Raw genomic sequence first — 22,123 nt, forward strand, 5'->3', positions numbered from 1 at the left:
AATATGACCTGCTCTGAGCAGTCTGCAGAGCATGAAGCTATTCTATGGGAAAGTCCTCAGCCACTCAAGACAAACTAGGAAATCAAATGGGATGAAATATATCAGCTCCAATAAATGTGGCATTCCACTGTATTATCCCATTTGGAAAGGCCAAACTAAATTCAGCGGTGAGAAAAATCTCGATTTCACTCTTGATTTAGTATTTTAAGGACCAACGTGGGATTACACTACACAAAAAGGCTGTTACCAAATTAGTTGACTTCAGGTCCTCCCCAGCTCGATAAGCATTGGATCACTGTGGCCACATTTTGCTCTCCACTGCAGTAGGCTTTTGGGTGACTCCCTGTGAGCAGCAGGAAAGCAAAATATCACCTCCTACTTCTGCATTTTTAGGGCCAAAACTGCTGTTCCTTCCACATCTCTGCCCAAGTACAGAGGTCTAGAAAAGGACACTTCACCACCATTGGTGAAGATCATCTCCAGACAGCAGAGACAAGACCTTTGCTTTCCAGTTTCCTTCTCTGCTTTTTTTTTCCCTCTTCTTAACACTCCTTTCTCCAGAAAGTCCCCCCAGCAACAAGACCAAATTAATACTTGCAAGGAGTGTCTCACCAGACTGCAAATGCCGCTGCTCTTTATCCTAAAATAACTCTCATGTGAGTGACTAGAATTGTGATTTGTTTTACCTTAGCCAAATGTGGGACTTAAAATTATTAAGACTTTTAAAAGAGGTTGGAGAGTGCCTTAAAGTGCCATTTCCACCTGGAGTGAAGCATGACCTTTGCAGGGCATGGCTGTGTCCTCCGCTGCTCCTGTGGGTGGCTGTCCTGCCCCAGCAGGGGACGTGAAGTCAAAGCTCTGATGAGTCTTTTTTCAATGTCGTTGCTTTCTTTGATCCCAGGAAGAGCTGCATTTCTAACAGATAATGGCCCAGGGTGATATTTGAAGTTGGCAGATCCACGATGAGCTGGCTGGAGGCGGCAGCTCACCCTGGGTGATTTTCGTGGTGCCAGTGGGTGGAGAGGCAGTGCTGGGCACAGGGACGTGGTCCCACCTGCAGTGGATGGTTTGGGGGGGTTCTGGTCTCAGCAGATTTGTCACCTGCAAATATCTTCTTGATAGACATTACACTGTACTTGGTCTTTAACGCACATGTGCATGTGTGTTCCCATCAGTGGGATCACTGATATCCCTCCTATGCTGCCACTAAGTGGAACACTAATTTAGTCACCCAACAGCTAAAATATGCTACAAAGTAACCCTTTGGGGAAGTGGAAATGCTGATCTCCTGTCTGTGAGGGAGCCCTACCAACACATCCTCATACCCCAAAACCAGCAGCTCAGATAGTCCAGAGCCCAAAGAGACTTTTGATGTCAGAGGCAGAATTACGTGACAAAGCCCAGATCCCAAATCACCCAAGAAACTGGCAGCAACCAGATCAAATCCAATATCTGCACTGAGCATCTCAGCATGACAAAATGTCCACTCCAAAAGTACTAAATCTGAAGGAAGTTTAAATCCAGAAACAAAACACTTATACTTGAATCAGCCAGTATTTAGAGAGTGTGATCATGGATGAGAGTTTATGTGTCTGCATCCCATACATGTATTCATTACTGAAATTTTTAAAAAAAGTTAAAATCCAAGTTAGATCACAAGATGAAAGAATTGCTCATATTAGTCACATTTCTCCTAGGCAAAACCACAGCCCAGGGTGGCACCACTATCTGCTTTTGCTCAGCTCTTTTCCCACAGACAGCATTTTGGGGCACAAACAACTGGATTTAGTGAAACTGCAGAGAGCCAGCCCATGCCAGGGGCAAATTCCAGGCCTGGCCTAAATGGGTATAATTCACATTCAAATCAGCTGAAGTTATGCCAGCCTGCTCCAGGACTGACCCAGCTCTTGCAGCTTTCCTCCTCAGCTTGTTCCCAGCCTGTCACTGTGATGAGCACACGCTCCTAGGATTTTGGCATAGGAGTGAGATGAGGACGGCTCCGGCCATGCTGATCAATCACAGAGCCTTATGTTGGACAGACTTGAAATCAGTCACCAATTTACCAGCTTCCAGGCTGATGAGGCGTGTGACAATCAGGAGCATTTGGGGATACGTATTTATGTTTCCAGAAATGAAAACACAGGGAGTTATTCATAGATGAATCTAAAAGCATCCCTGAGACCGTGTGAGGTGTCATCATCTGGCAGCACTTCGCTATACCCACTGCTGGGAACGTAGTCATGTGGGTTGTCATCGTGCACCCACCAGCAGCAGCAGCAAAAGCTCACCCCCACTCTGGGGCCGGCTCAGTTTCCACAAAAGGGAAAGCAACATTTTAACTCCCCACCAATGCACTTGCAGAGGGAATTGGTGCTGGATCTCCAGCACAGCTAGGGCAGGGCTGGGTTGTCTTCTTATCAGCTCAGCTGTTTCCACCTTCTCTTGGGAGACTGAGTCCCTTTTCCTCTCTTCCCTGACAGACTGAGGGAAAGCCTGGAGCCACCCTCTGGTTTCATGGCAAAGGTACACTTCGGAGCAGGAGTGTACCCGTGAAGGATGGTTCTGTCCTGGGACAATGCCGAAGGAGGATCCAGAACTTAACCTTGCTCTTCTTTTCTTGGAATAGCACCTGGCTGGGATTGGGGAATGGCTGGACCAGTCTCAGCTTGATGCCTAGACCTTGTCAACATGTGACCTGGGAGACTGGGAAGCACTGTGCATCAATATTCAGCACAAAGAACAGAAATGTAATGTCTTTGTCCATATCTTTTTATGTCTACTCCTCTATTCACCCAGCCATGGATTCCCCTTGAAGCTGCAGGCACAAAAGACTGTTTTCCAGCCCTGAGATAGCTGTTATGCAAACAGGAGAGGCAGTGCAAGAGGATACTATCCTTTCTCAATAACCTCTCTCAGGACTCTGCTGTTGCTCTGCAGAGGTGAAGGTGTTGGTAGAAAGCAGGTTGGGTACCCACTGCTAGAAACTGGCAGGCTGGAGAAGAAGGTGCCTGGCCAGATGATCCCTGGGTTAAGTCCTCAGTTACTGGGTATGGCAGAGTGCTGAGCATCTAGAGGGGAAATATTATTTAAAGCCAAATAGATGAAATAAATGAAAAAAAAATTTACCTTTTTCTTTAACATGGGTTTTCTAGGGAAAAAAATTTCAAATACATTAAAATAGAGGTATTTCCCATTTAATCTGTTCTTGTCTTTTAGCATGATCTATTGGCACCCTGTTCCATTTCTGGGTCATTCTACTATAGGACTGTTTCAAATAGCTTAAATTAGTTACAGATTTATAAACAATTACATATTTATGTAAGATGAGGCATTTTTCTTAATATGCATTTAATGAGACAGAATTTGAACTGGCTACGGATTTGGATTTTGTTCATTTTTATGGTGTTGCTACCCATTTATTTTATGGGCTCTGGGGAGTGGATGCTAAAATTGAGAGCTTGTAAGAGGTTATAAAAGAAAAGAACAGACATATTTTTCATGGCCATTTGAATAGCTAGATTGAAGGAAAAAAAAAGAATGCTTTTTATTCACATCTTTGGCAATTGTTTTTCCTCAGTGCTGGACTCGGACACGGGGACCTGTATTTTTTTCTCATGGGCTTTTCTCTGTAGCACCTCACCAGTGCAGGTGAGAACATCTTTATCTGCAGCCCAAGGAGTCAGGGGCTGCCGCTATCCCCTCCTTAGGGACTGGGCCATGCAAAGGGGAGGCTGTGAACACCCAGGGGCCCGAGCAGAAAGCCCCAAGACCCCAGTCATGGGGCCTCTCCATATATTTAAAGCATCGTTCCTGCTACCGTCTGTCAAAGCTGCAGGTACCTGGCACTACTGAAAATCAGATTTTCAGGTCTTCAGCAGGCAGCCAGAGTGCAAAGAAAACACATTTATGGGCCACCTGCGGTCAAACACCATGGAGGTCCAGACACAGATTTGCACAAACCAGTTCCTCGTGACCGGGATGGTCTGAGTACCCAGCAAGACAAAAGCTCAAACTCTTTCTGTGTGGTTGATTGCACATCTCACATGCATCACTTCCAGCCCCTGGTTTTATAAAAAAGGTCTTGAAAGGAGAGGAAACAGCTGGCGAATAATACATTGTGTACCCTCCCGGTTGTACTGCAGCCTCTCAGCTTGTCTGCAGGCAGGGTTATCTGTACCACCACGAGCCATTCCCCCAACACTGCTGGAAACAAAGGCTCCTTTTCTGCAGCTGTTTATCCAAGGGACATAGAGAGAGCTGCAGGAGGAGCTGGGGAAATAGCAGTGGTATGAGATCCCACCCAGTGTGATCCCTCCTCAGGGAACAGAGGCATCCCTGGGCAAGGAGGGCTTGGGACTCATAACCACATTCCAAGTTTATCTGCCAGCTCTGTTCCTCTCACTACCAGGTCTTCTTCCAGCTTATAATGACCCATCTTCCTGTATCAGAGACTGCTTGTGAATTTGATAACAGACCTGAAGTTATGAAGATTAAAGACTTATGACAATTAAAGAAACAACAATAAGACAGGAAGAAACACCCTCAAGTTGTGCCAGGGAAGGTTTAGATTACATATGAGGAACAATTGCTTCACTGAAAGGGTGATCAGGCATTGAAACAGGCTGCGCAGAGAAGTGGTGGAGTCACTGTCCCTAAAGGTATTAAAAAGATGTGTAGATGTGGCTCCTAGGGACACGGTTTAGTGGTGGACTTGGCAGTGCTGGGTTGATGATCTTAAAGGTCTTAAAGATCTTTTTCCAACCTAAACAACTCTATGATTTTAAGCAAATGAGCACAGTGGGGGGGAAAAAAGGCTCCAGGAACATTTTGAAGGGTAAAGAGTGGGGCTAAGCATTGCAGGATGTAAAGGAGACAAGGACAGACTCTCGGCAGGAGCCAGAGCTGTGCTGAAAAGTTGAGCAGAAGTTGAGCATGCCCCTAGAGAATGTCACACTGCCCTGGTACCTACCAGCACCCTCTACCTGGAGTTGTGTAGCACAGACTAGCCCTGGGGGATGTGGCAAAAAGTGCACTAGCTCCAGGAAATGTATTTTGGGGAAACCCTCCAAGCAGGAATGAGCCATTCCCCAGGACAGGGCTGCCAGGCAGGGCAACCATGCTACTTATCTTGTGCTGCGGACCGCAGCCATCATCTTGCTTCCAGCTCACCCTGAACTGGTAGAAAGTTCTGATACTGCACCTCCCAGCCCATAACTCACACATCTTTTAGTCCAGTGACACCCTACTATATTTTTGCCATCACATGCAGTGCTGCAGATGTTGCCAGAGTCTCTCTTGGGGAATGTTTCTCCAGTATATCTTTAGATGTAATTAAAGAAAAGGGCTCCTAACAGCTAGCTGCCCCAATTAGCCTGCAGCGCGGATGGAGACCAGGGAGAGGTTTGCAAGCGGTTTTTACACAGTTGCAGTAAAAAGCTGTTTCCTCTGACAGCCAAGCAGCTTCCTGTGGGAGCGAGCCAGGCAAAGCCACAACGCTGTGCAGAGGGTCACAGGCTCTGTATCCAGGCATGACTGCTCCGGGCAGGGGGTGAGGGGAGGTGGGCAGGCAGCCTCACAGCGCTCTCTGAGCCCGACCCCCCGAAAAAGGACGGGGGAACAGCCCCCAGCGCCAGCCAATGCTGCTCTTTGTGAGCTGCACAGATGCAACGGGAGGGAGAATGTTGGTTGAAATCCTCACAGACTTTATGCTAATTCACCAAAGAGCATTTTAGACCGTACACGGACACTTAATCGAGTGGGAGAGACAGCAGCGAACACGACATTTAATTATGGGAAAGAAAAACGAAGTCTTTTACCCTGCATTTGGCATTCTCCCAACACACAGAGTTAATTGTTAGGAGGGTATATTAGAAGGCAATGAAGGAGAAGATTGAAAACCCTGATTATGCCGAGGTCCTGAAAATGCTGAATTTATTGAATTTCACATGAGAAAACACAGTCTGTGCTAAGCTGAGGGCTGTGCCAGCAGCCAGCTAAAGCTCAGGAGGTCTGTATGTGCATGTAAGAGGGGAACAAAGCTTTATGAACAAAGCTTTACTGCTTTATGAGCCTCTGCCAACTACTGGTCAAGCCCCACTGTGTCCCTAAAATGGAGCAGGTCAATACATGCTCGGGTAGATGCCCTTGGTGTAGGTGATGCACAAGGTGGGCAGCAGACCTTGGGGTAGGTGATGAACGCAGTGAGCACACTTTGGTGTAGATGATGAACAAGGCCAGCACATTTCTCAGGAGCTCAATTTTCCTTTAGAAAAGGATCTAACCAGGTAAAGTTAGAAAGGGCATTTCATCTGTGACCTCTGTGTAGTACATTTACCTACAATTGCCTAAATTAGGTTAGAGTCTGCAGCAACAGAAAGCCCAAATGCTTTGGTAAGTACTGGCACAGATGCCTTTAAGAGAACAAGAGCTGTGGGGCTGAATCGGGTGAAGGTCCATCCATCCTGGGTGCACCCAGAGGAGGGGGTACTACAAGAACAGAGAATCAATAAAAATGTTTCCCCCAAAACTCCCACTACCTCCAACACTTTCATTCTTAGGCGCATCCTTGGGCTGTAGTGTTGCCTCAGTATTCCTCAGCAAGTTCCTCCATTAATTTTTTCAGTTGTCCCTTGAACCGTTTAAACTTTTAGCCCCCTTTTTCTTCTGTCTTATCATGGCTGAGGGGCAAAACTGCTGTCTGGTGCTGACCCGTGGATGTATTTGTTATACCAATACCTGTGGCCTAACACATCTCCCTGGGAAACTCCCCAGGTTGGGCCTCACAAAGAAGTGCCAATAATTGCCAATTCCTCCATGCCATTAACAACCCCATCTGCGTCTACTGAAAGTCAGTAGAATTTTCTCTGAATCTTAGCAGAGCAAGATGCCTTCTTTTTTCCCATTTTTTTTAACATGAAAATCCACATGGATAAATGAGCTCCAGCTCGCGGGGCACCTGCAGTAGCTGTCACTGTGCTGCAGGGGGGAACCTTCGGCTGCCGATACATTCGCAGCTGCTGCAAGTTGGAACAGGCACGGCAAGTCAACTTTGGCCGGAACGTGGGTGGGAAGAGCCCTGGTGATTTGTACTGTGGTCCCAATTTAATTACAACAAGCTTCTTGTTTTTTCTAGTTTTAAATAGCTTAGCGAGAAGAGCCGTAAAGATAAAAATCATTAAAAAAAAAAAATACCGAAACAATCTGACATTTGGGGTAAGGCAGCAAAAACTGTTGGTTTGCGTGTCAGAGCATGTGATTTTTGTGCCTGACCATTGTCACTGGAAAACCTGAATCTGCCTCATGGAAACAGAAGCAGGCTGTTGCTACAGAAGGGGTAGTCCTGCAGAAAATGCTATTTTCTAGCTCCTAGTGGAGTGCAGTAACCTGGAAGGAACCCAAAATGTTTATGTAACAGAGTGACACACCCCTCACACCGGCAGCCAGGTAGGTGTCTCAGTTCAGAGAGCACCTGGCACACACTGAGCTCTGAAGTGAACCTCAGCAGCTCCGACGGGAGTTAAGCTCAGTGTTGAGCCAGCCCCAGGCTGCTGCTCTGGGTGGCTGTTGCAGGCCACACGTCCCTCAGGGCCAGCCTGAGGACACCCACTTCCTGGGATGAGGACCTGAGACAGGACAGCACAACACCGAGCATCGATTCGCTGATGGAGATCTCAGGGGAAACTGCTGAGCCAAGAAAAACAAATTGACAGCAGCTCCATCCTCAGCAGCCCAGCGCTCTTCCGTTTTTTGGCTTAGATTTATCAGGTGCCTGACCCAGCTTGTGCTGAGCAGTGAGCACAAGCCAGCCGTGTTTATCAGGCTGCCGGTGGGCAGGAAGGAGCTCTGTGCCTGTGCCAGCCCACAGCCCGAGGGCAGAGCAGGAGAGGTGGTACCTAGGAGCTCTGGTTCAGCCCCACAGCTCTGCCTGCCTCATGCTGGCAGCCTCCGCCCCTCGTGATACAGCTTTTAGGTAAATAACAGTTTCGACCGTTTTTTTTTAATGAGACAAGAATAAATCTCTCAATTAAAATGTCCATTATGCTGTTTAAAATTTTATTTAAAAATTCCCACTGTTTTTTTGACTACTTATCCCCCTCTCTGGAATTTTTTTGGTGAAACAATTTTCCACTTTAAGCCCTACAAACATTGTCTTGGGAGGCCCTCCTTGAGGAAGGGTCTGCCTGATCATTTGCATGAGTGTTTATCCCCGAGGCTGTTTCCAGCACTGCTGGGTAGTGCTCCAGGAGACCTGGCAACAACTCACCCCCAAGCTCTGGATGCCCTCAGTCACATCGGGTTTTCAAGAACCACGTCAGTGCGGGACGGCGCACCAGGCACACGATGTCCTGCCCGGGTCAGCAGGAGTAACATGTGAGCCCACACCTCTGGGCAGGTCATATAAGTGGAAATGAAGGTTAGAAAAGAGCAGAATCCAGAGAGCAGTTAAACATGGGTGAGCAGATTCCTCCTTTTTCAAGGACTGAGGTGAATTTTTTGCCTTTAGTTTGCAGCAAACACCACACTTCAGATCTCTGTTGCTGTCAATGCAAGTGTCCTCAGAGAAATCCAGGAAGACCTCTGCGTGTAAGGAAGGAGAGGTCTCAAGACAGCATGGGCTCATCAGTGGAAAGACAGTGAGACAAAGCCAGGCCTCACTAAAAAAGAAAAGGAAAAATAAAATAATTTTTCCTTAAAAAAAAATCTCAGAAAAAAGGCACCCTAATTACAATACTTAAAATGTTCAAGCTGAAGATTGAAAGACTGGCCTCCAGAAGGACATTTTCCTGTTCCCTGTACCACAAGCAGAGCGTGATTTCAGTTCATCAGTGGCTGAGCCACTGCATGATAAAACTCGCTGATGAACAAGCTACTTTAAAAGCAATGGAGCTTTGTCCTCTTAGTGGCTCAGCTCCTGCAGTGTCTCTAAAATGTTTGTTTATAAGTGGGAAATGACTAAACGGCCTGTACAGAAACAAGGGCAGTTGAGGCTCCAGCTTTGGGAAGTTTCCCATGGCGTCAGGCAGACGGGGCTGGGGAACCCTCATGAGAGCATGGGCTGGAGGCAGCAGGGGATGCAGCTCCATCCTCACCGCTGCAGGTGACCCAAAGACTTCAGCTTCTGACATCTGCTTCAGCCCACTGGAGCCCTGAGAGCAAGCCTGAATGTTCCATCCCACTGCTCTGACCTCGCCTCACCTCTCCCTACACCACCATCCACACACTCCTGCTAAAAAAACCCTAGCCCTCAGACATGCTTAGTCTCTCAGAGCACAAACCAAGCATCAGAGAACCATTCCCTTTTTCCCTAGACAACAAAAGCTGGAAGTGGCAGCACCAAGAAGGCTTACCTTGCCTCTACATCTCCACAAGCTGTCAACTCCGAAACCTAATGATGGTGCTAACACAGCAGCTATCTTTGGCTTGCTTCCAGGGACCAGTGCAGTGGGCTACCAACTGCAGTCGGCTTGTGCCACCATCCTGCACTCCTTCCACAAAGCCCCAGCCCTCCAGAGGACACAGTCAGCTTATCCCAAATGCTTGCCATGGCATAGCCACTACAGTGTGCCAGAGACTGAAAACCTGTAGGGTCACCTCTGTTGTAGGACAAACTAAAACTCACACAGCACAACCTTGTCTTACTCACTAAGAACAGCCCAGACATTGGGAACAACTGATCAGCACCCTCTGGGAGACCATGGATGCCAGCCGTAACTTAAGAAAAGCTGCTTTTATTCTACACAAGCAAGCAAAGACCTTGAACTCTTATCAGGCACTTATCACCAAGACAACCAAGAAAGGTGCTTGAACCCTGGCCAGTATATTTTTCTTTCTGCTTCACAGAACACATGAATTGCAAGGGCAGGCTGCCTCCAGGAGCACTTGAGCCTCGGAGACAGCAGTAAGATTTCCAGGGTAAACTGATACAAAATCTTACATTTCCTGTGGGTTTAACCCAGACACAAGTCTAAGGGATCTCAAATGCTGACATCACTTAAGAAACCAAACCAAACAAAACCCAACCCAACCCAACTCAATGGCATTACCTTTCCCAAGGCTTACATTCCTCTAGCACACCGATATATTAGCCCCAACCCACTTTCCTCACTAGTTTAAGCTGAAACACCTGGCTGTAAACTGGGACACAGGATTCTCCTATCCCTGATTTTGGGGCAGAAGAGTGGGGCTAAAGGCTGGCAGCAACAGAGAAGGGATGTGAAGAGGGGAGCCTGAGTATTTTGTCTGTCTCCTGCAATGCTCCTTATCATGAGTGAAAGTCCCACTTGCATGGTTGGGTGTTTCAGGAGATGGTGCTGTACCCATCTCCGAGTGAGCTGCCACACATCAGCACTCCCAAAGCCACCAAACAACCCTCACCCGAGAGGGACCACGTTGGTGTGTGTGGGGTACACAGGTGGGCTGGAGGGCCAGCACAGGCACCAGCTCTGCCCAGACCTGCAGCTCTGCAAAAAACTCTGAAGGAGCCCAAAACCTTGTCCAAGTGTGCTTCACACTTTTCTGCAATAAAAAACCTCCAAACACACTGTTCAGGTCAGTGGTGGCTGCTCCACTGTGGGCAGCCCTGCTGCTGAGATGGAAGGTGATGGTGAGCCCAGTGAGCCTGTCCTGGTCCCAGTATCCAAGCAGGGCTACAGGAGAGGTCCAGGGAGCAGAGCCAAAGGGGAGGAGATCACTGGGGCCCCTGCACAGCTCAGGTAGGGGCAGGGAGCAAGCCAACCTTTGTCCTGTGCTTAGCAGCTGGGCTTGGGTGTTTCTCAGCTTCACTATTTACACGTGACTTATTTTTGTCATGTATCTCATCTCCCCATTACCTTACATCATCTTTTTAGACCGTTTTTATTTCTGATTTCTGATCTGGAGGCATCAAAAAACACTGGCAACACCTTGGAAACATCATTACTCCCATTTCCCTAAATTGCATGTGGAGGAGCAGAGGAAAATGCTGTCAAGGGGAGCTGCACCCTAATGCCCCAGCCACTTAATAAGCCATGAGTAGACATACTAATAGACAAATCTGATCAGGCAATTACAATTGCAAAAGCAATGCTTCCAAATAGAAATTTGCATAAAGTGATGCTAGTGCTGAATTCAGCAGGTAAAAGGCATTGCTATCCTGATTCTGAGCACCTTCATATGCACATAATTATCTATCACCTCCATGCAGGGGATAGCTACTGATTTAGAAAAAGAAAAAGCAAACGGAAAGACCCTACTGTGAACTCGCTATGGTTTAACCTCATGATTGTACTTGGATTTGAAAACTTAATTAGAAAATAATTACAGAGAAACCGGAAATATTACAGAGGCCTCATCACCAGACCCGGGAGGTTTTCTTGGCAGCAGAGCAGCAGCAGGCAGCGCTAGAAGACTTCTGACTACTTTTTTTACAAAGCAAAAGGGAAAGACAGACTCTTTCTAAACACCAGTTCGCATCAAAAAGGCTTTTGACTGATAATCCAATCCCTTTTTTGACAGAAACAAGGCAGGTTTCCTGTTGGGATGTAGGCCACCAAGCTATGGAGGCTGCAGTCGCTGTTAAACTGCTGCACCGCAGCCGCTTCCCACTGAAGGAAGCTCACGGCAGAGCTGCCCTCTTTCTTCATCCCTGTTTGTTATTTCAACAGCCCCAGCGGCAGCCAAGAGCAGTGAGAATGAACAAATGGGAATAAAAATAAGTCCTCTAAGACACGCAAAGCATTAGCCAATTCTTTTTTTAATCCTTCTGCTTGGCCTTATATCTATTGTGTTTTATGATTCAAACGGTGGAGAAGTTTATACAGTAAAGACAGATCAAATCAACCCTTGGGTGAGCATTATACTGTATGTACTGGCCTCTAAACAAAAGTGAGGTGGCTGCTTTTCTTTGTCTTAGACAGGAGTTTGTCCTGTAACAAGCTACGAGGTCAGAACAGTTCCATGCTGAACAACAGGATCTGAGCAGCCACACACGCCACCAGAATTAAATATACACTAATCACAGGTGAACTCAAATCTTTTAGGCCCAATGGTTGAATAGATAATTCCTGAGTCGCAGAGCCCTGCTCACATCCCAGCTATAAATGCCTTGGGGAAAAAAAAGGTAATGCTCCCCGTGGCAACCCAAGCATTTACACAGTGAAGCTACTGCAGCACAAAAATATCTCTCTGCTTTGCTCCAAAGAGGCTCCATCCCCCCAGATCTTATCTAGAGAAGGGGATCTACATAGCTCTGACGAGTACAGCCTGCTCCAGAAACCAGAAGCCTGTGAATGTACTGCTCACACTATGAACCTACACATCCCTCGGCTTTATGCAGAGCCAATTTGGCATTCCCAGCAGCATCCCTTGGAATTAGGGTGCCACTGCATCAGCAGTCCTGAGGCCCTGCAGCCTGAAGAACCACAGGTTTCATTCAGGCCAATTATAGCACATTATAAATAGAGGATCCTGCTTGTTTTGGAACCGACACATAGCGAGCGGCAGGTTCTGCTTCTGCAAATAGCCTGGGAGCTGGTAAGGACAGGCTCACGTCAGCTGGCCTGAGAAGTGCTGGGGTTAAAATGACACCAACAGCCAGGAGGTGTCCCCAGCCTGGCCAGAAACTGTAGTGGATAAGCCTGGGTGGATAAGATCAGTGGGGTCAGGCTCTGCGCAAAGCCTTTGTCCTACTTATCTGTGGGAAAACTGAGCTTTCATCCTGCACCTCCCTCAAGTCTTTTAAGTTAGCAAACTTTAATAATCACAGGTACACTTTTATGGATGAGCAGATGATTTTGTGATGATTTTGTAATGATTTTAAGATGTACAGTTCAAAAGCAGGCAACTCATTGTTTCTTATGGAGCCAGAGGGCAACAAATTCTCACTGAATTCAATCAGGCACCTGCTCAGAGCAATTTCCACTGGGGAAGGCAACCCATTCTCTAACTGTAAACCACTGCATCATTTTTCTAACCTTTGAATATTATTGATTTTTTTTTTTCAGGTGCAGAGAGAGAAATGCCAAGTGTGATGTCAGCAGGCAGCATTACATGGCACAATTGCTCTTTCCAAAATCTGAATGCCAGCTGAAGCAGGACTGGATATTGCATGATAAGAGACAAGCTGTGCTGTGCATATTTGGGGCAATGGAGGCAAGGGTTTGACCCCCTGAGCCCTTGGGGTTTGCTCTGCCAAGGCCAGGTTGCTATATCATTATGATAAGGGTAATCTTGTTAGGCAAACACATCACACAAATAGTCATTCCTGATTGCAGACCTTGTCTAGGCAAATCTAACCCTGAGTTAAAAATGTGCTAAATGTGCAGTCCTGTGACATAGTACACCAGGGGCTGAGAGGGATACATGGGGGCTTCTGTGCCCCAGGACCCCCATGCAGTCACTCTCTGAGGCTTGGGCTAATTCCTGGAAGTGTCTAAAAATTGCAACAGAATAAGTTCCCTCTCTTTCCCCTTCACTTCTTGTGTACAAGAGGACAGATGACTCTTATGTCAGGCTGTTTTGCTTCTATATTTATGTCCTGCCTGAGGCTCACAATGTTCAGCTCAGATGCAATCCAGTCTGGTTGTATTAATACATCTGGGAAAATATTTTTAACAACCAACATCAAGCTGAAGGCCAAAATCCTTCACAGGCGCCAGGAGCTCTCTGACCCCTCTCGAACACTTGCTTACGAAACAGAAAGGCTCCCAAAAGGGTACTTTTCAGTCTTTTAAGGGACAACTACACATTTCAGCTTCCCTCTGCAACATGAGGGATGAAATTTAATCTCTGCTGCAGCTCTGGGGGTTTCCCCAAGTTTCCAAAAGGATGAACGTGGCTCTTTTATTACAGGTGTCAAAATCAAGGCTTAATGAGGGGTGGCCCACGAACCCAGTCAAAGTGAAGAGGACACTGATGACAGCCTGTGAGCATCCCTGAGGGCTTGTGAGACAGCTGCAGCTAAAAGATCTCATCACCTTGCTGTCCGTCTCACTTCTGCAAAACCACTTTTCTCTATTGAGGAACCAGAATAAAAAATAAGTTTCAAAGCCTTAAAAACTGGGTTGTCCCATCAAGTGGACAATGACAGCCTCAAAAAATCCGTGACACCAACTGAGCCGCTTATTCAGCCTCCCATTAGCTGGGACTGATGTTTGGCAGTGGTCAACCCTCACACCATATACTTCCTCCAGAGCTGGTCGAGACATTTCCTTTCCAAAACAAAGTGTATCAGAGCATCACTTGGGCTCCCAAGAATTACAAATGGGTAAGGTTGGAAGGGACCAGTGGAGGTCATCTAGTCCTGCTCAAGCAGAGTCTCCTGGAACACATTACTCAGGATTGTGTCCAAACAGCTTTTAATATCTCCAGGGAAGGAGACTCCTTAACCTCTCTGGGCAACCTGTTCCAGTGCTCAGCCACCAAATATCATTTGGGATGCATATTTTTGGAATTCACTCAGCAGCAGCCAGGAAACAAAAGTAACAAGACTTGCTCACTTTGTTGTTTCCAAAGCAGATCTTTTTTCATGCCATGGGTCAGGATGGAGCTGACCCTATAATGCAGCAGAGAAAGCAAAGCAGCTGAAGTTATGGGCAACTCAGGCTCAGTGTGAAATGGTGATTCATACAAAGTCAAGCAAGTAGAGAGTGACTGTAATACAAATGAAGACTGAGGAGGAAGAAGAAGTGGGTGCTGAGTAAGGCAGTGTGGTGGTGAGTGGTGAGAACAGGGCGAGATTCAAGGCCACGACTCCTCCCCTGGATGGAGTGATGTTGTCTGGTGGTTCCAGCACAGGAGCCAGGAGCAATGCCCCAACCCAGATTACCACTGACACTCTGTAGCTTCTTCAGTGGTCTTGTTTCTCAAATGAAAATATTTTTGCACTTCCCAGGAAAACTTTTCACTCTCTTTCAAAGTGATTCGAGATTCTGAAATGAAAGGACAGAGTGATTTGTAACAGCTGCTTCCCAATATGCTCCCCTGAAAAATGGAGATGGGCAAACAGGCACACAAAAGGCATGTGCATGGTGGGTGTTACAGACCCAGGTCTGTAACCTGGGAGGGGAGTGCTCTCCTCTCTGCATCTGATGTGCAACACACATCTGTGGTGATCTGCCCTCACTCATCACCATTTTCAGGAGGGAAAGGACAGCCCTGGGCAGCCTTCCTCGGCTTCCTTCCCATCCCTGGTGCTGCAGGTAGACAAGGTCCCTGCTGCCTCCTTCCCAGCTGCGTGCTCCAGAGATGACAGAAGCAAAGGGCCAGCTCCTCAGACGGGGAACCAGCAGCAGAAGGGGAAACGAAACCAAAAGGTTTCTGGAGAAAATATTTGAGTAAGGCTTCCACGAGGTGTCAGTAGCAGCTATTATTCATCACAGCAGAATAGAGTGCCTGGGGCTGCCATCCACCTCCTCACATGGCTTGTCCTCATCAAAGGAGAACAAATCCCGTCTAGTGACTGCCAGCAGCTCTGCACCGTGTCTCCCTGCAGGATGACCAGCCTCGGTCTCCAGTCTAACACAGCAGAGCAGAGGGTTCCCCACACAGAGCCAGGACCTCAAGGACCAAAACAATATACTTGCATAATATCCATGACCTAAAGAACTTACCAGTTAAAACAGGACAGTTGAAGCAGCATTACTGCACCTCTTCTACAGACAAAATGCTGGTGGCATAGAGAGATTAAACTGGAGATCAGTGATGTACCTGCAGTAAGAGGGCGACATAAAGTGTGTATATTCCAGCCCAGTGCCCCTTGCTCCAAACCCCCAACTCTCCTCATTCCCTACTCCTCTTTGAAGATGTTTAATTTTAGCTAAACAGGACATTAGGCATTTCTTTCTAACTTGTTGACGAAGACCCCAGAGGATTAAAGCAAAGTGGCAGCTCTGCTGCTCCAGCCCACCATGGGTCTGGAGCTGTTGTCCTAACTCTGCTGACCTTTGGTCCTGAGTCTGCCACCTTTGAGGGGAGACTGGTAAATATTCAGAGTCAAACTCATGCACAGAATCCTTGCAAGGACTGGAGTAAACCCCATATCCTTCAGCCCTGTTCAAGGATAAGGGATGTACTCTTCACATTTTCATCACATGCTCAAACCCAGCACTAAACATTAACCATGTTCAGTGTGCTCCCTGATACTGCCTCTTTTCATTTGGTTTTTAATTACACCCACAATCATGCCCGTTAAGTCAATATGATCCTGCCCTCAATTTGATGAAAGCCTCAGGAAGCAAATGACGTCTGCAACAAGAAATGGCAGAGCTTTTTCTGTCGTCCCATTACGTAGTTGGGGTTTCCGTAGCATTAAGAGGATTTTAGCTGGTCAATGGCTGGAGAAACCAAAGGATCAAGGTCCCAGATGAGGGTGAAGACAAAAATAGCTCTGAGAGGACACGTCACATTACTCGGAAGGGGTTGCACCAACAGAGTAATCTTCGTCATGTGCCAAGGAACCTGTGATAAGCCCTCTCATAGTCGGATCAGTAGTAAGATCAGTTACTTAATTCAAGGTGATTAAAACCAGGCTGGACTTCAAACAAACAAATCATGCCCATGGGGCTGCACAAAAAAAATATATATATCACAAAATTAAAACCTTTCTTGTTTCATCACTAGTGCTGGGCACTCTATAAACAATTTTGGGGGCAAATAAAATCCAGTGTAGCCCACAAAAAGGCTGCCTTTCCTACAAATGCATGTGAAAAACACATTTTGCAAACACGGGTCAGCCTATGGGTTACCCAGCTGTGAGGCTGCAAGGACTCAGCACACTCTGGCCAATTTTTAAGCCAGTGCTAGGCCCAAAGCACCCTGTGGTTGTAACTCTTTCCTCCACCTCTATAGGAGCGTTTGGCCTGTGAAAAAAAGTCCCGCTTCCAAACCAAAGACATTACTTTCCTACACAAAAGGCAATTTTGCTTTGCAACTGTGCTAATGCCCTGCCTTTGGGCTCCAATACCATTTGGCTTGCCCAGGCACGTGTGGAGGATGAGTAAAAACGCTGGGTAACTTGGCTGGTCACTACACCGGACATCCAAATCAGTGACAATGTCCTGGCAACGAGGAGCAAAGGATACGGGCTTCATGGTTGCACGTGGCCATCTCCCAGAGCGGGTGGCACACAGAGAGGTGATGGGTACTGCTGCCATCAGCGATGGGTGGCAAGGCACAGGCAGGTGGGGCTGCAACAGACACAAAGGGAGGGCTGTAGAATTATCTATTTTTAAACCATTTCTCTTGATCCCGGACTTTGGTACAAATTGTCCCATGCCTGCAGTGATAGGACGTGACTGATAGGTGAGTGCCCTGGTGACAGCAGGGAGTGGTGAAGCGGCTGCCTTTAATGAGTTTTCACCTGGAATCGGAAATGAGCGGTGAAAGAGGATTTTCCGTGCCGTGGCTGACATCCAAGATGCCAGGAGCCGTGGTGGATCCACGGGGATCCTCGGATGACGAATCGCGCTGACAAGCACTGGACGTAATTCTCTCCGGCAAAGCAGCTCAGCTCATGTTATCCTTCTTTTATTCCCTTCCTCAGATGTAGTCACCAAGAGTTTCTAAACACGACACTGGTGTACAGTATCCTGCCTGACTCACCCACCTGCCTGCATCCCCTCACGCGGACCCCTGGGGTTTGGTGTGAGCATCAGGTGGCGGGGAAGAAGTTACAAAGCAAACCAAGCACAGTTTAAGCATTGTTTCCCCAGCTGAATGGTGGTTCAGAAGAGGCACGACAAAGGGGACGGCTGTTCCTCACCAGCTTCGTGCTCACTGGGGTCAAGGGGAGGGCTGGGAGCTCTGATCTCCCTCCCTGCCATCCCGAGCAGCTTCACAGAGAGGGCTGCAGGGAAGTGGGGCATTTCAGCCCATGTCTGGTGACTCCTCACAGTGTGTGGGATCATAGGTTGTACTGGGACGTATGGAAAGTATCTCCCATTCCAGCAGCAAACAGCAGTAGCTCAGTGCTGGTGAGGGGAATGTTGGGAAACCCCAAAGATGGAGAAACCAGAGCTCTCAGCCACGAACCCATCCGTGACTGGCATTGCCCACCTGCAGAGTCTGATCTTTCTGACTGAGCAGACAATGGCTGCAAGCAGGGCAGATACTGGGGTCAAACACACAGTGAGAAGGAGGGAAATGCTCTGAACCCACTTGTGGAATAAGGGTGGAGCAGATCCCAGGATTTGCTATAAGTAAGGAGGCCTTATGAGAGAGCAGATCCCAGTAATGCCGGCACTTGCTTTCCCAATGTGTGGCTGTTCCCTGTACACACACATTCTAGGGCCAAGGGACTGCAGGAGCCCAAGAGGAGTCCCTGGCGCAGGGCTGTAGGCAGTGCTGAGCTCACCCCACACCATGGCCATCTCTTTACCCTTCTGTAGCCAAAACCTTCAAGGCAAATGTCTGGGAGACATATGAGAGGCACAAGTTTAGCAACAAGCACATGTGTGCACACGTGCGCCGGCTGAAGGGCAGTGCCAGTGCCAGGCTCCCGCCAGAGCCACCCACAGGGGTGGGCAGGACAACCCGGGGATTGGCACAGGCCAGGCTGGGCCCTGTCAGGATGGGGGGGTGTGTGTGACACCGCCTGCCCTGCACCCATGTGCCCAGGCACTGCACATCTGCAGCCTCCTACGCCCAGGAGCCCAGCTGTCCCACAGCCCCTGTGCACAGGTCTCACTGTGGCCCAGATGCCACGTGCCCTTGACCCATGTGTCCAGGCCCTGGTGTGCCCCAGGCACAGACTTAGGACCCTGTGACCCTGGGATCCTATGCTCTCTGCTCTCTTCATCCCTTATGCCCAGAACCCCATATTCCCAGCACCCTATACCCCCAGGACACCATGCATCATGTACCTGGACTCCAAACCTCTGGGACCTCAGGAGCCCAGGACCCCAAGATCCTGTGCTCTCTGCTCCCTGCACCCCTTATCCCCAGAAACCCATATTCCCAGAACACCATACCCCCCAGGACACCATGTATCTACACTCTGTCTCTGGGACGTCAAGAGCCCATGACCTCGGGATCCTGTGCTCTCTGCTCTCTGCATCCCTTATCTCCAGGACTCCATATCCCCAGGACACCATTCAACTGCACTCCATACCTGTGGGACCTCAGGAGCCCACGGCTCCCGTCCTGCTGAGACCCTACATCCCTGGCACCGCATGTCCCCAGACCCTCGCGACTCCATGCCCCCAGGACCCCCATGCTCCCGGGCCCCCATGTCCCCAGACCCCGGGACCCCCACGCCATCGTAACCCCACGCCCCCAGTCCCCTTCGTTCCCCCCCCCAGCCCAGCCCCGGCAGCGCCGCCCCCGCCCCGCGGCATTCCCGCCCCGCCCCCCCGGGACTCCGCGCCCTCAGTCAAGTTTCTTGGAACTTTGCCTGGCGTGACGCGCGCGCCGGCGCCGGGCCCCGTCCTCCCGGCGCAGCCAATGGGCGCGCGGGGCGCCGGGGCGGCGGCCAATCGGCGGCGGCCGGACAGTTCCCCGGTCCTGACCGACCTTCACCGCCCGCGCGGGGGGGGCCATAAAAGGGCCCCGCGGCGGCGCGCGCTGCTCCCGCCTCCCGCCCCTGCGCTGCGGCGGACACGGCACGGGCGGCACCGCGGGACCGGCGGGGAGGTGAGCGGGGGGACGGAGGGGCGAGGGGTCTCCGTGCGCTCGGGGGGAGGCCGTTTCTCCGTAGCGCACCGGCGTACGGGCGTCCTGCGCGCCGCGGGGAGGCCGTTTCCGCGTACCGGGTTCCCGTGCACCAGGATCGTGGGCGTCCTGTGCGCTGAGCGGAGGCCGTTCCCCTGTACCGGGTGCCCGTGCGCCGGGGACGTGGGCGTCCCGTGCACCGGGATACGGGTGTCTCCTGCACCGAGGTGCCGCGGCGGCTCGCTGTGCCCCGCGCCGGCTGGGGGGCGGGCCGGTCAGCCCCTGCCGCAGCCCCGGGAATCCTGTCAGCATCCCGGTACTGACCGCCCGTCCGCTCCCGCAGGTCCGGGCCGATGGTGGGAGGCAGTCCCCGGCGGAGCCCGGCCGCCCGCCATGCCCTGGAGCGTCCGGTGGGTCGGCGGCTGCGGCGCCCAGTCCCAGAAGCAGTGCAAGAAATCCTCCTTCGCCTTCTACCAGGCGGTGAGGGACCTGCTGCCCGTCTGGTTCCTGGAGGACATGCGGACCATGGAGGTCTTCCACTGGGAGGACGGGGGCAAGGTGAGCGTGTACTCGCCCTCGGAGGCGCTGCTGTACGCGCTGGTACACGACCACCAGCCCTACGCCCGGCACCTGCTGACTAAGTTCCCCCAGAGCGCCCTGGCCGTGCCCAGCCAAAGCTTCAGCTGCTGCCAGTCGGCCCCGCACCTGGCCATGGCCGTCCGCTACAACCGCGTCCGGATCCTCTTCCGAATCCTCAAGGCCATCCAAGCCTTCCCGCCGGGCGACAGAGCCGGGCACCTGGACCGCCGAGGCTGCAGCCGCGTGGAGGGCGGCAAGACAGCCCTGCACATGGCCTGCGAACTGGTGCGGCCCGAGTGCCTGCTCCTGCTGCTCGGGCACGGAGCATCGCCCTCCCTGCGGGACAGCGCCGGGAACACCCCCGTCGACACCCTGCTGCAGCAGATCTCCCACATGCCGGCGGCAAACATGCGTGCCAAGCTCCTCTGCCTCGACTGCCTCTTTCTCTTCGTGCCTCAGGACCTCCAGTTTGCGATGAAACAGCAACTGTTGGACAACCGGCAGCAGTGGCAGGACCTCCTGGGGGAGAACAAGTTCCAGTGCCTGGTGGGCTTAGCTCCCCCATCACTGTTTGTCGGAGCCATGCGTGTCTTGATCAGGACCATTTCACCTGAGCATTTCCCAGAGGCTCTGGACAATCTGCCTCTGCCTCATTTTCTAAAGCCTTTGGACTTGAAACTGGAGAGCTAGAGGGGCGGTATGAGAGCCTCCCGCTCACCTGACAGAAATAGACTTGTGCTAAAAGTGTATCAGTATACAAAGCTGCTAATGCAGTGGCCAAGTATCTGTTTTAATGAGAACTGTATTTTTAAAAGAATTATATCTGGCACTTTACAGTATATTTTATTTAAAGACCCTTGTAGTGAGGTGAGGGCCATGCTGCATTTTATAAAGATGTTCTATAGCATGTACAAATGAGGGTATGTGGAAGAACATATTTGTAAATACATCTGAATAAACCAGTGGCAGATGTGATCAAAATACAAATCAAGCAACTGAAAACCCTGGAGTGGCATGTGCCTTGGAAGAGCGTGTGCAGGGTGGGGGAGTATCTTTTTGTTAGGATTTCCCTGTTACATAAGCCTCGCCGTCCTGGAACAGGATGACTCCTTTTTTACAGCTCTCCTAATACATCTTGGCAGAGATGCGGGGTTTTTTTAAAGGCACAGATGAAAACTTCCTCATCTTGTACACAAGACCAAAGAGATGCCAGATACTGTTACAACTTCCCTAAACAAGCCTGCCAGAGATGTGCGTGTGAACAAAATATATTTTAAAATATGCATAAATAACAGTTGGCTTCCTTCTAAAGTTCTCTCTATTCCTCTTGGAGGACCAAGGTGCTTGTTGTCAGGCAGTGAAGACCTGGAGTACACACAGTGCTCTGGCCAAAATTGCTCCTGCCCTGGCAGGGCTGGACCCTGGAGCCCCTCTGTGTTTGCTGCAGGGTGAAGAGGGTAACACACAGCAGGAGGGCCAACCTGCTTGTGCCTGCTCTCTGCTATTCCCAGAGGGATTTAAGGAGGTATGGCAAGGGCCCAGGACTCTGGAGCATGGCTTTTTGGATGGATTGTGGATTCTGGTCCCTCCACTGCCACTCCCCAGCAGGCTTAGCTTCAGCTGTCAGCGCTGCAGCAGTCTTCATGTCTACTCTGGGTACCAGAGGAGTAGCTTAGATATCCAACCTTCCCCCAGCTATCCCTTCTAAGATGCTCCAAGGTACAAAAAAAACCCAAAAACCTCAGAGCTGCTCCAGATCAAAAAGCCCTTTAAGGGTAATGTCCTGCTTCCAATACTTCTGTTTTGACCAAGCAAAGGGTACAGCTTCAGTTCTTTGCTTTGCAACCTTTACAGCATTCCAGGCAGTCCCTGTAGAACTGGCACTGTCCCTGCGTGCTTTGTAGGGAGCTGTGCCTGCTCC

At 49.8% G+C, this 22,123-nt stretch overlaps 2 protein-coding genes across 2 annotated transcripts; one reads left to right on the top strand and one right to left on the bottom strand.

Moving 5' to 3' along the window:
* Nucleotides 1-8,099: 8,099 nt before the first annotated feature.
* Nucleotides 8,100-18,341, bottom strand: LOC108493735. The gene is made up of 4 exons (XM_017807440.1): nucleotides 18,133-18,341; nucleotides 16,940-17,162; nucleotides 15,588-15,684; nucleotides 8,100-8,654 (listed from the first exon to the last, which is right to left on the bottom strand). Exons 2-4 carry the CDS (start codon nucleotides 17,127-17,129, stop codon nucleotides 8,312-8,314), a joined length of 630 nt encoding a protein of 209 aa, XP_017662929.1. The 5' UTR covers nucleotides 17,130-17,162; nucleotides 18,133-18,341; the 3' UTR covers nucleotides 8,100-8,311.
* A 1,215-nt stretch (nucleotides 18,342-19,556) lies between these two features.
* Nucleotides 19,557-21,494, top strand: ANKRD9 (ankyrin repeat domain 9). Its single transcript, XM_017807439.1, has 2 exons — nucleotides 19,557-19,605; nucleotides 19,967-21,494. The coding sequence occupies exon 2, from the start codon at nucleotides 20,017-20,019 to the stop codon at nucleotides 20,890-20,892; it is 876 nt and encodes a 291-aa protein (XP_017662928.1). The 5' UTR covers nucleotides 19,557-19,605; nucleotides 19,967-20,016; the 3' UTR covers nucleotides 20,893-21,494.
* Nucleotides 21,495-22,123: the final 629 nt, after the last annotated feature.

Source organism: Lepidothrix coronata, unplaced genomic scaffold (assembly GCF_001604755.1).
Source record: "Lepidothrix coronata isolate B3197 unplaced genomic scaffold, Lepidothrix_coronata-1.0 Scaffold19, whole genome shotgun sequence".
NCBI lineage: Eukaryota > Metazoa > Chordata > Aves > Passeriformes > Pipridae > Lepidothrix > Lepidothrix coronata.

Coding starts and splice junctions, on each gene's coding strand:
- LOC108493735 (XM_017807440.1), bottom strand. CDS start 17,129: ATGGCAGCAGTACCCATCACCTCTCTGTGTGCCACCCGCTCTGGGAGA. Junction 15,685..16,939: donor GTGCCTGGGCAAGCCAAATG/GTATTGGAGCCC, acceptor CTCTTACTGCAG/GTACATCACTGATCTCCAGT. Junction 8,655..15,587: donor CAACTGTCCTGTTTTAACTG/GTAAGTTCTTTA, acceptor TTTCTTTTTTAG/TGAGGCCTGGCTTTGTCTCA.
- ANKRD9 (XM_017807439.1), top strand. CDS start 20,017: ATGCCCTGGAGCGTCCGGTGGGTCGGCGGCTGCGGCGCCCAGTCCCAG.